The sequence below is a fragment of the Camponotus floridanus genome, unplaced genomic scaffold, assembly GCF_003227725.1.
Source record: "Camponotus floridanus strain SB8 unplaced genomic scaffold, Cflo_v7.5 scaffold26, whole genome shotgun sequence".
NCBI classification, from domain to species: Eukaryota; Metazoa; Arthropoda; class Insecta; order Hymenoptera; family Formicidae; genus Camponotus; species Camponotus floridanus.
In genome coordinates, this window is record NW_020229392.1 from 1,508,482 (window position 1) to 1,522,154 (window position 13,673).

Genomic DNA, 13,673 nt, shown 5'->3' on the forward strand with positions numbered 1-13,673 from the left:
GCCGCGAGACAGGGGGTCGAACATTATTTCGGAGCTGCTGCATGATATTATAAACCGACACATTAAAAGTTTACGTTAGCCGGTAGGTACGCTTTGAAGCGTTTAGACCATATTGTTTCTCTTGCACAACGAATGCATGAAATATCATCTCATAAATAACTTGATCTTCCTCTACAAATTCTTTTGGGATGCGCGTATAAAACCTTTCCCATGTCATATAAATTTTCCATAAAAATACTATGTGCATTTAATAATTATAATAATTATAGAGAGATTTTTCATTCTTTCAACTCTCTCTTGCTCTTTTTATATATCTCTTGCTCTTTATTAATTTTTAAGTAATTATTGTTTATTAGAATATTTTTCAGACAAGTTTTAATTCTATTATTTATTAAAAGGTGGAAATTAATTTTGTTTTTGTAATAATAATTTGTAATGATAATTTGCAACGTAAAATTTAAATATTTATCTGTTTATATATTTAGAAAAAAATGCCGAAAAAAAGAAAAATTATTTATAAGATAATATATCTCATGCATTCGCTGTGCAAGAAACAATATGGTTTAAACGCTTCGTTCGCAGCGTACCTACTGGTTAACATAAACTTTTAATACTCGACTGTGAAGGAATTGCTCGTGTATAAGCAGCGTGCGTTGACTGGGTATTGCGAGGAGGGTAAAACAGCGGAAGAAAAAGGGATAAGGGAACAATATATATCAGGAGAAGTTGGCAGAAGGGCGAAGGCTTCTGCAAGAAAGTGGCGAGCTTCGTCAGCCCCGTTTCTTTTTTACTCCGAAGCCAAGGAGAATCCCGAATAATCCGCCTGCAAGGATTATCCCATCCCTCGTTGATGCCCCTGTTTCATATAACTCCGAATATCGTAAACTCTCCGTCACGTCGAAATAATTCGATCTCGCCTTAAAACAAATTTTTGCTTGTCTTGCCAAGACACATCATTTTCTCGCAATTTTCCGTTTATAAAGAAAAAATTTCTATTTAAACAACAGAAAACATCTTTGATATCATTGCATAAAAGTGTCGAGATATGCGATACATATAATTAGATTCGACAAATAATATTTTAAATGAAGAAACGAACAAAGAAGAGAAGCCAAATTTTTTCAGCAAAGAAAAATCATTCCGATACACGAGATATTATTTCTATATCATTATATATATAATTAAATATGTATTATTTCAATGGGAATATAATTAACACATTGTATGCTAGTACATGCCTAGTCATGGTTCCTTCAAGATCATTCTTTACGAATATTAAAGTTGATAGTTGTAAAATAAAAATGTTATAAAAATTCTAATCCAGTTTCCTCTACCATTATTATGTCTCTTAAATCATTGACATTCACAGGCATCAATTAGTAACATAATTACAGGCAATTAGTCAACATTGTTCTACAGGAAGTCTCAATGTCGCCACTGCCCAGAAGACTAGCAACTCGTCTTGACCACCGATATTCAACGGATCATCCATTATTCGCCGCAGGACGGGAGAAGAAACAGGCATTACGTATCGCGGAAAGTATATGCGCGCCTCGTATACGATAAATTTATCCGCGCGACGTTAACAAATGGCAGGGTAGTTAATGGCGAATAGACGGCACTAACGCGCGGACGCTCGCTGCAATAATATACAGCAATAATCGTGCGGCGAATGTACGATAATAATTATGAAACCGGCCGCGTTACTAATCTGATACAAGATCTGAAATAATCATTGCGTTAGATCGAAAACGTAGAACGTGGCGCGATGTTGTTTTACGATCAACGTAAATCTTTTGGTTTACTTCATCCTATCTCGAGCCGTTCTTTCATTATTCGCGGATCAGATTCAGGATCATGTTACGATAAATATAAATAGAACGTTATATATAAAACAGAATTGTCGTCTTAGTAAGTGACCGTCGTATGATGAAAAAATTATAGATTATTATTACGTGAAATTCTGCGTCACTTATATAAATGATTTGCTCCGTAAATAGATAACAAGAATACAAGACAAGGGACGATAGGTTTCCAAGTTATAATTAACTCAATGATTATTTATTATTCTTGGTTGCTGCAAATAATTAATCTTCTTGAATAATGAAAGACACATTTTTCTCGACGTCAATAAATTACAAATTTATTTAAATGACCCTCTGTTTTTCTTTATAAATATAATTAGAAATGTTATCGATCAATAGGCGGTGCTAAAGACGAGTACAAGAGATACAATTAAATCGTTACAATTCTATTGAAAGTAGTTTCATCTCGATATCTCCCATCGAGTCTTAATCTCGAAATCTTTACACAGTCGATTTTTCGGCTGCGTTGACCCGCTTAAGATCATCTTTCGAATAGCAAAAGCAGCCCTGACGCGTTCCTTCTGTCCCATTCTCATGCCGGCACTCCCTTTATCGATCCCGCTCCAGCCTTTCCCTCACTCCTGTCCCTCTGATCTCGCTCTCATTCTTCTTCTCCCCTTTCTTTCCCCTCGCTCTTTCTCGCACTTCCCTTTTCTTTCTTTCTCTTTCTTCTCCCCACTCTCTCCTTCTCACTCTTTCTTTCCACTCTTTCTCACTTCACCGTCTCCCTTCAGCGCCTAGTTACCCCGGGGAAACCCTAGAGAACTGCTTTTACCCCCCGTTGTCCTCCACCTTCGACGCCGACCGCTACCACCCGCGTCTACAAACTCGACCAACCAGGAAGCACGTATCTGCCCTTTCGAATTATCCGGCTGGCTTGCCGCCCTTTGTTGCACGCGGAATTTCGTTTAATTAAAATGAGACTATGGAGACTGTTTCGTCTCCGTGGCACGAAGACCTTGGATTTTAATAAGAGCTTCGATCATGAAATGTACTGTCAGAAAGAGCAAACATGCGTTTGCATATTTTTGTGAAATCTTTCAAACATTTTCCAGATTTATACAGCGGAAAATAGGCGACGATTGTGTAATGACTTTGAGCAAACATCTTAAATGAGAAATTGATGATATACATAATAATCCATCATAGTATAACGTACCTAATTTCGTGATAAATAAGTATAGTTATTTTTCTTTTTGTATGAAAATATATACGCAGAAGATCACAAACTTCACTCAAAAAATATTGGGTATTGATTTAAAATTATAATTTAATTAATGAATTTATTTCCAATACAGATTTCGCAATGCAGATATATTTAACAGATATTTGCACTATTAATATCGTAAAATATATGCTTCGATTGATAATAATAATTCATAATACACAAATAGCTTAAGAATGCATCGCACAAATATGGCGGAATAGGAGATGACGTTTACAGATGTCGGTAGCGGATGATGTTCAAACACGTTTACACAAAACAAAATGCAACATTTATGAAAAATGATATGATAAACGGAACACGATCAATTGATATATATACAAAATTAAACGTCAAAATTAAACCAGAAACAGATCATAAAATTAAATAATGATAAATTTGCTAATAAATCCTGCATTCACAATTGACGCGTTTAATTATTTTTGGAAACGTAACCGACACATTATAATTATCATGCTATTCTTACTGTTCATGGTGAGAGTCTTCGTTCGGTTACACATAAATTACCGTAGATTACAATCTAGGAAGGCATAAAATAGTAAAATGGCGCACATGGGAAAAAAATACGTACGAGGTGGAGTTAAGCCATTGAAAAAAAATAATCTACATTTAATCACGCTATCGAGATGAAGATTAATTAACACCATGCTAAACGCTCTCTTCGCTACTACAATTTCTTTTGATAAATTGTATTCGCATCTTTTTCTCTTTCCCTCTCTCTTATGTTTTTTAAGTTGTACTTCAATATATAAAACATTTTGAAATTAATAAATAAATTATTAAGAAAAAGATGTTGCGTTGTATAATTGATACCGACATAACTTCATAATTAAGTAATAAGAAAAAAAATATACAGTGTGTAAAATAACTGTGAATCTCAGTCAAAAAATTATCATAAAACTGAACAGTATTATGACACGCCATTGTAAAATCGAAAATTCCGATATTCCCGAAAATCTATTTTACATTCACGATCAAATTATTAATATTTGAATACTGAATATTGGAAAGAAGAATCGCGCATCATCAACGAACGAGAAAATCGTTACTCTCTTTGCACGATACGTACGTGCAACTTTTGTACAGTCGGCCGCGGTATGAAACAAAGACGAAAGAGAATCCCATTCTTCACTGTCATGGCCAGTATCATCGGCAAAGATACTTTCACACTTCACCGTCACCGCGAAAGGATCGCGCTGAACGGGAGAACGACACGGATGGAAAGATCTCGCTCCGCGAAAGCTAAGCGATTATTCATCCATCGACTCACGGGCTCACACTGCTCACTCGTTACGTGACCACGTCTCACCCTTAAGCTGATTCAATCGGTTGCGTTATTACCGGGTGGCGAGATTCGAGACGATCCAGACGAGCCACGCTCGTCAAACAACAGAGAGCCCTGTCGTTGGGCACGAAGGGCGACAGGGCAGAAGAGAAGAGAAGAGACGAGACAGGGAGAGAGAGGATTGCGAGGCGTCGCGGCGCTGGTCGGCACTAGACTTGGCGTCGGTTCGTTCGTTAGCTGGACCCTCTTGCTCGCCCGTATTAATTTGCTTCCTCCTCCCCTCGCGTCTCCCCACCGTCCCCTTGCGGCGGTCCCTTCCTCGACCATCCCCCCCTTGCTCGGGAAAAGGGGGGTTCAGGTCGCCCCTGGTCTCTTAGCTGCCGCCGCTGCTACGAGACGCCAGAGAGACGGCGCATGCGGACTCTGCTAATCACCCTCATCGTCCTCTACGCTTCTACTACGAGAAACCCCCTCCCTCTCGTTGCCGACCGCTGTGGGCGATAAACGCGAGAACCATCAGGAAATTAATCGACAACTCGCCACGGTATTCCAAACTACTTTGACTTTGTTTCTCACGACCGTGACCTTCTCCGACGCGGAGCACATGAGGGTATCTTTAAATACCTATCTCCACAGTCGCATCATAGTTAAATTTCATTTCACGAAAGAATAGAAATGAGATTTAAGATTCGTGAAAATTTGCAGAAACTGTTAGAACGATGATCTCTAGAAGTGATCCATAGAAAAAACGAGTCGGCACCGACTTATGACTCTTGTAATTGTTATTTTCTCTTGCTCTTTCAATTGGAGTAATTAATTTTTTAAATCATCATTTTCATCGAGAAACATTGTCTTCTTATTCATAATTACTTTCTTCCTATATTCATAACACATATAATAAGATGTTGTTTTAAAAATTGTTTATATAATTTTTAATTGTAAAACTTGTCAAAATATATATTGCTGTCTCTCTAATAATAATTCTTTCTTATATTGATTCGAAAATCTTCATCCTGTCAGTATACAATTCAAGCAACGTTAACAATTTTATGGCAATCGATAACCTGCAACAACTTATACTCATACATTTATAATGAGAACGCGATAAAAATAAAATGCGCACATATTTACAAAAAAAAAATAAATAAATAAAATGAAAAATATTATTTTATTTTACCGGGAGATACATAGGATCTTTCTCTCTCGTGTCATCGAGCGGAGGATACGTAACAAGACGACTACTCTTGCGAAGGATGGTAATGAGGATGATAGTAAACGAGGTATTGGAAAATCGTGTGAAGGGCTGGAACATCGTAGATAGGTAACCAGCCAGTCAATGATGCGGGGTAAGAGGAGGTCAGCAATTTTTCGCCTCATTGCTCATAGAAAGGAAACGCTTTATCGTACGTCGCTCCTCCTTTCCTCCCCCGCGCCCGTCAAAGCATCCGCGAACTTACGGCTGTCGGGTTACTGACTGTGGGGCAGATTTAGCGTCAGCTCGTCGTGGATGTTGATCAGGTAGCACTTTTTTACCGGACCAATTTTCCGGGGCTGAAGCTATCGATATTTCGCCCCGGGTTCGTGTGACACAAATCCTCGTGGAGAAAAAAAACCGACATATTTCGTGAGCAAATTATTGAAGCTACAGTATGTGATACTTTCGATTACTTTTCAAAAGATTTCTCTCTCTTAAAAATAAAATTATTCAGATAATACACGAACAATAATGTTTTAATTGTTAGACGTATCATTTTCGTAAGCGTAAGAGAAAATCCGTATTTTGTGACATGTGAAATCTTTGATTTAATATGATATTTTATTTTACTTTTGAATATTTAATTAGGTTCATTAATGACAGTAAGCTTATACGTCTCAGCGAATTTGATTTCACATATATCAAGAGAGTGTCATTATTCACAGTTTAAGAAATGAAGGGAAAAAGAAGAAATCCCATAAGGGAGACCTATCATGATTCGAGCACAAATAGCCTAAGAATCGAGGATACAGCATAATCGCGAGTATAAAACAGCGAAACGCTTAGCATAGTAACATCCTGGCGGGGGCATCATTACCGTATTGATCGCGGAGGTGATTTCTCTCGCTCTTTTCCTCCTGTTATATCCCTCTCCGCATTGGGGAGGATCAGAGTCGAGGAGTGGGAGTGAATCAGGGAGGCATATTATCATGGAGAGGGTTGAAAGTAGGACAACGAATTTCTCGATATGATTATTCTCAAATCGAAAAACTTGTCAAAAAATTGCAAAAATAGAAGCAAGAAACTTTATTGAGATTCTGCATGTTAGAAAATCTGAAATTAAGTAGTAGTTCCTGCAATTTATCTAACACTCGAAACAATGCAAAATATTATCTGCTTTTTATTTTCTATATATTTTTATAAAATTAATTGTTTTATTTTTTTATAAAATATATTTTTTTGTTTGTACTGTAATATAATATGATTTCTTAAAAATATTTCATCACTTTTCCTATTTTCTTCTGAGATATTTTTTCTACAAAATATTTTTATCACAGCTTTATTTTTATTATTAGTTCTCTATTTTATTATTGTCAAAGAAAATCATTTAAATTCTCTTTTAGGCTATAAATCATCGAACTTCAAAAGGAATTCGGTCGTTACCGACGTTATGTGAGTTCTTGCACTGATTCAAGGAGATGACATTGACCTCGGTGACGTCAGGCAAAGTTCGAAGATCCTTCCTTCTCCTCTTACCATTCCTCACTGATGGTCCAGTACCCGTTGCAGGACCGGTTTGGTAAGCGTCAACCGATCGTATAAGCAAAAAACAGCTGAATCACCATGACTTTGATCCTTCAACTCAAAGCTCGAAATACAGGCAACTCTACCGATATGTCGAAAATTCAAAGTCAAACATATTTAAAAAAAATGAACGAAAAAATATTCTAAACTATATATAGCAGCACTCTTAAAAAGATATCTCAAAGGAACTTCTCCAAATATATCTACTGTCAAATCATTGTAGCTCCTTCAAAATCATAAAGTGCCACATCATTATTTACCGGTAAAATATAATAATTTAATTAGTAAATTAAGAGGTAATTAATAAATAAATTTGCTTCAAATGAGTATAATAATAAAAGTTTAAGAAGTAAAAAACATATACTTTAATATATTGTAATCGGATTATTTGCAATGACTGTGCAATGTTTCATATTTGATATTTTCTTTAAAACATTTACAACAATTATAGCACATTTGTAATAATTACTGGATGTCTGTGGTAATCAATGTGATATAATGTATGATTTGTGAGTGATACGATTCTTTAACACACGCAATAGCAGCAGTTAAATAAAAGTCTGACAGTAAGAAATATACTCACGCTTAAATGTACAAATATATGTTTCAATATAGATTGAAACAAATTAAACTTGTTGAGTTTATTATAGATGAATATATATAATATATATCTCTGTCAATGCAATTAAAAAAAACCTAGAATAATATGTTGTTATAAAGAGTTATACGCTGTGATAAAAGTTAAATGATGATGGAAATCTAACAGGAGACATACTCTCACACTCGAATGTACAAATATTTGTTTCAATACAGATTAAAATAAATAAAGTTTTTATTGAGCCACTCATAGCTCCTCCCTTGACACTAAAATTTTATTCTTCTTATTACATTCAAGATATTGCGTCATGCTGCAAAGACACAACTTATTTATTTATGCAATAATTATTTAGAATTTAATAATTAATGTTGAACAGTTTGTTATTAATATTATTATTGCTTCTGACGGATGAATTTTTAATATTAAAAAGTAAGAAATCGACACAAGAAATTTCAATGAAATTAATGTACCTCGAAGGTGTATTGATTATTATCTATTTCTTTTTTTTCCCTAAAAAATAATAAAATATCTTTTTGTATTTGATTTTAAAAATGTTTATCTTTGTTATTTTAAAAAGAAAGTTTTCAGAATAATCGATTCGCGATTATTTTACAATCGTAAATCATAAAATTAATGACTATCATCAAAAAAGCCATCTTTAAATGCTAAATTACAAATAATTAATATTTGATAAATTGATATTTAGTCTAAATATATTCATTTATATCATATATTGAAAAATACTCTTATTTTGCTATCTTTTCTCCCACTTGATACAATTATCGCGCTTTTTACAGCAATTAGCAATTAGCTTTTTAAAACAAGAGAAAGATATAAGAAAAAAAACCTGAAGTTTCCGGTACTCATATACAGTTGAAACGCATCGATTATGAACATTATTCGTATAATCGACGAACAGCAGGAAATAGTTAAAATGAGATTGGCTATATGTATTTACCTTTTTCTAAAGCCTTTCTAAAGCTGTAATTAAAATAAATACACACGTATACTTTCTTTTGCCAATATAATTGGCTGACAAATCGTTAAATTACAAATTCCTGAACTCGTAAAACAAGTATCAACTCTTTTCCATATTTATAAATCTTTTATAACACTTGATCATAATTTTTATATAAAATTTCTTGTCCAAATAGAAATAACAGAAATGTATTTATATCAAAACTATCATTTTAACATTAATAAATGCAATTAATTTTAAAATTAAATAATGGAATTATTCAAATGTAATTCAAAAATTTTAATACTTTATTTATCTTGAAAAGATATAGAACAAATATTGTTTCTAGCCGCTTTGATATACAGTCGCAGCTTCTAAAATAAAATTTTATCTTTGTTTCACTTTATTATTACATTCCATCGATTTATTCTATCTGTCTTATGCGACCCGCATATTACGCATATGCATTTACACATAAATGTGTGGAAATTTAGATTACATTGTACGCGATACAAACATGATTCACGTAACTTACTGCTTTATAACTCGTTTGGTTTACAATTCTTATGCTGGCATTGTATCTTATCGGCGAGAAATGTAAATATAAAACACACATAAAAGAGAAGTCATTTTTCTTCTTGATTTTCTTTCACGTTAAACTTATGATGGTTGCACTTTGTATAAAGCGTTGCTTATAATAAATTTCTCATTTATCACGAGTTTAACAAGTACACAATAAATAGATTAAAATCGAACTATTTTAATTATTGTCAATTTATTAAGCATTAGAGATAGATTTTTTGTTAAGTATTATGATAAATTCTTATTTTTTAATCATGATTTTTATAATTGATATATTTATTCATGATTTATTCATGATTTAATCATGATTTTTATAATTGATATATGATATACATATTCCTATCAAGTCTCACAAGTCTCCTATCAAACAAGAATTCTATTCATCCATATTCAAAGAACAAAAATCGATCGATGTATTAAATTAAAAAAATTGAATGGATAACAATTATTATTAATAAATTTTATATAGATGATATATATGTGGCGAGATATAATCAAATAGATACCTCAAAATATGTGTTAAATACTTCTAAACGTTATGAAGCAAATGAAGCCATGGAATATAAATTAATCCATGGAGAAAGAAAGGAATATTATGAGTCAGCAAGTATCTACTTTGGAAGCTTGTTTTAATATGTACATACTTAGAACTCTCTCTCTCTCTCTCTCTCTCTCCCTTTTCCTTTTTTTAAGTATACGGTCAAGTGTCTAGAAGAATTTTAACCAACAGAAGCTCTATCATACGTACAAAAAAATGGAAAAGGAATTTCAAAAAATTAAATTTAATCATATTTTAATTATAATATGTATATTTGTTTAAAAGTTATTTTTATATAAAAAGATTGTGTGCGTGCAAAAATCCTATAATTTTTCAAAGCAAATATTTAGAAAAAAAACTTTAAGAAAAGTAAGAGATAAATCTTAGTAAATTCTCTAATAAATTCATTATTATCTTTTTTTTAATAAATAATTTATGATTGAAAATTTTGTATTTTCTTATTTAAATGATTATTAACATCCCTGTTTTAATAACATAGCCGAGAGATAATCATCTATCCGCACGAAGTACAAAAAGAATCTTATGAAAGAGCATTTTGCTAATAGCATAGTTTGCTTAATGTACGGTCAGAACAGCATCCTCCGGTGTTCCACCACGTGGTGCTCGTGAACGAATGATTGAGACGTACTCCAGCAATGACTCGCGTATGGTGCACACAAGGGGGTTCCTTGTTATCGAATCGCGCGGTTGTGAGTTGCACACTTTGTAATCTTTCACGACGCAGACAAAAAGCCAGTCGCTGTTTAAGCTAGCTCGAAAAGAAACGCGCGTATATATACATATGACATTTTTTCCCCATATGTCTTACTTATCGGCTCTATGCCTTCACATCCTGCATCTACGGATTGATGCATCTTGCGATGAAATATGTACGCAGACGTAATTACATGATGCCATCATAAATATTCGGTCTGACTTCAACCTATTTGCGCGAAGATACGCATTCTCAGCAGGGAGTAACATGGGGAAAGATGTTGAAGAAGTTATGTTTCACTTTCCATTGAACATAAAGTTCCTAAGACATTTTGAATTTGACGTGATAAAAAATTGTATATTTATAAAAGAACAACAATCAAAACGAAACCACAGTTTCTCGAATTAAAAAGTTTCTTAATGAAAAAAATATGTTTTAAATAAATGATCGTAGTCGCATAGATATAGATTAAAAACATGTTCTTTATTTTACATATTTCTCAATAATTATATAGATATACGGTTGCTATTATATTTCGGTGAAATACAAAGGTGAAAGGTAGTGCATAATGATACTTAAGATTTCCATGAAATGGAGTTCCATGTCTTGGATGATGCTGCCTGAGGCCAGATCGCTCGATCTTGCATGATAAATTACACGCATACGCACGTGTGTATTTACGGCATCGCATTTAATGCGCGTCTCCAATTATATACGTCCACGTAAGAAATCACAGTACTAAGATTTCAACGATTAAGAGAGAACGTATAATGCAACAATTTGTTATTATGTCTGTACTTATTTTACATATTTCTATGAAAGTATATCATATGCACGTGTTAAGTGAATAAAAAGTATTATTCTACGTTAATAATTGAACAGACATCCCTCATGATAATTGAATACAGATACGTTAGCGTGCACGAGTTCTTCTTTTAATAGAAATTAAAGATTAAAGAAAAGTAAACAAGTAAAATTGAAAATAATTATTTTAAAAATTCTTGTCGTTAATTATCCCAATATATATATTTGCTATATTAACGAAATATTATAATGTTTTTTACAAAATTCATAAATTTGCATGTTTACTTTTGCATAGTCAAAAATATGAAACTAGAACATGCAAAGTTTAAAATGCATAATCCTTCTAGATACAAATACACAGATTGTACTTTTTTTATTGATCATTCCGCTATGAATACCACGTGGATCAGGTTACAAGCGTTACACCCACGCGTTCTACGTTTCGCTTGGTGCGCTTTGCTGTCATGCGTACAAAAGGTTGAAAGCTCGTTGTCTCGAGTTGACACGTACGTAGGCAGTAATGTCGGATGGTAAAAAAAAAACTGTAGATCGTGTATCGCATTGCATTCATTCTCAAGACGATATAAATTCTGATATTAAACAGGAATAACTTTCCCCTTTGAAAATTCACGTTTTACCGGCGATCAATCAGCTGGATATTGCGCTACCGACTTTACGCATGCCTCTTATAAATTCAATGGTTGACAGGAGCACAACTTTTATTTTTATTATTTCAAATGTATGTTATTAATAAATGACCTAAAATAATTAATTTGGTTACGAGTCATCATTTGATAAAACCATATTTTTTTAATTTATTAGAAATAATTGTATAATTATGTGCTTAAAATATTAATATCATCCCGATTCTTTTCTCTCTGAGATGATAAACTAACGGTGAAGATAATGAAATCTTCTAAAAGGGTAACGGCAGATACAACAACTCATATATTCTCATTTCTATCTATAAATTGTCATCTAGACTTGAAATCACGTGTGGCGTTTCTATCCAAGAGATAGGAGTTTCTGATTATACCATCGACTTTCAGTCTCGTGTAAGCATTAAAAAATTAACGATACTCTTATCGCGCACTTGTACTTCGCGAATTATATTATTATAATTATTTATATTATATTATTCGAATTATTTATATTAGTTATGCAAAAGTTCTCGCATTTTCCCTCTCTTTTCTTGCAAAGTCTTAAAGGCGGTATATTGTCTGACACATCGTACGAAGATCGAAAATATTTTCTGTGCTATAACTCGGATGGTTTATCACTCGACGACCTATTTCATCTGAACATGACGCAAGAAAGCGGCGCCCCTATTTAACATACGGACCACATTTGGCATGCGGAACTCATAGGAAGTAATAGTGTTCCCGTAGGACGGAAGAATACGCAGAGTTGTCTCCGCGAAAGAATAGACGCGGAGGACGTGAGTTTTGCAACGCTAGAGACCGCAGCATTCTATCACGAGCATAGACGTCAAAGTCTCTTCAAATAGTCACGTCAATCATGCACTTATTATGTAACGAACTATGCAATAATTTTACTCACTCCTCTCCCTTTCCCTTTCTCCTCGTTGCTCGGATACTCTTGCAGCATTCTCTTGATGATCGCTACGTTGTAAATCCCCATCATTATATATGACTTCGCAGATCTTGCAATTAATTTTCCATTAATTGCTAGTTTTAGTTAAATTTAGTTATAAAAGATATATACATCCATATATATATATTCAATTAAAAGACTATTTAATTAAATAACAATTTATACGGAGAATAATTAAATTGTGAATTAAAATAGCAGTGCACACATCTCAGATTAATTAAATTAAATTATAATTATAAATCTATCTAAATATATAATAGCTAAAATTAATTGCAAAGAAATGTCTTCAATAACAACCATAAATAATGACAAGTAAGCTAGAATTAGAATAACAATTAACTAATTGATCGAAATATATTAAATAATTATTTATCTATTATACGTCACATAATGTGGTACATGTAACATTCTGACAGATATTTCACTACGCAACATTTCACTCGCAGAACCGTGCTTTGGCTGTTACCGTTTATTATTTATCTCATTCGCTCCCCTTCTCGTTTTCTCGTTCACGAATACCGCGTTTACATCTTCATAATTCATGCATTCCTTCTAATGAAGATTTAATTTCGTCTGGTTACCACGATTTTACCCTCGCGTTTCGCTTTTCGTTGTATATTTTCCGGTTTCCTCTCTTCTGCCTATCTCCCTCCCAAATGCGGTCTTCCAGAAGGTTAATATACTCCATTATCTCGAATCATTTTACTAAT

At 33.4% G+C, this 13,673-nt stretch overlaps 2 protein-coding genes across 5 annotated transcripts in view; both read right to left on the reverse strand.

Annotated features, from left to right (window-relative positions):
• LOC105257028 overlaps window positions 1-4,594 on the reverse strand; it is a 52,823-nt gene extending 48,229 nt beyond the window's left edge. For 2 of the 4 annotated variants that reach the window (XR_889635.3, XM_025409349.1), the window contains exon 1: window positions 4,432-4,594. Coding sequence is in view for 1 of the 4 variants with exons in the window: in XM_011267370.3 (XP_011265672.2) it covers window positions 4,160-4,240 (81 nt within the window). In the remaining 3 variants the exon portion in view is untranslated. Of the gene's footprint in view, window positions 1-4,159 lie in introns of all 4 variants that reach the window. The other 2 variants (XR_002192821.2, XM_011267370.3) reach the window with 1 other exon arrangement.
• Window positions 1-13,673, reverse strand: part of LOC105257029 (UPF0489 protein C5orf22 homolog) — a 580,793-nt gene that overhangs the window by 451,434 nt on the left and 115,686 nt on the right. The gene's annotated exons all lie outside the window — the stretch shown is intronic.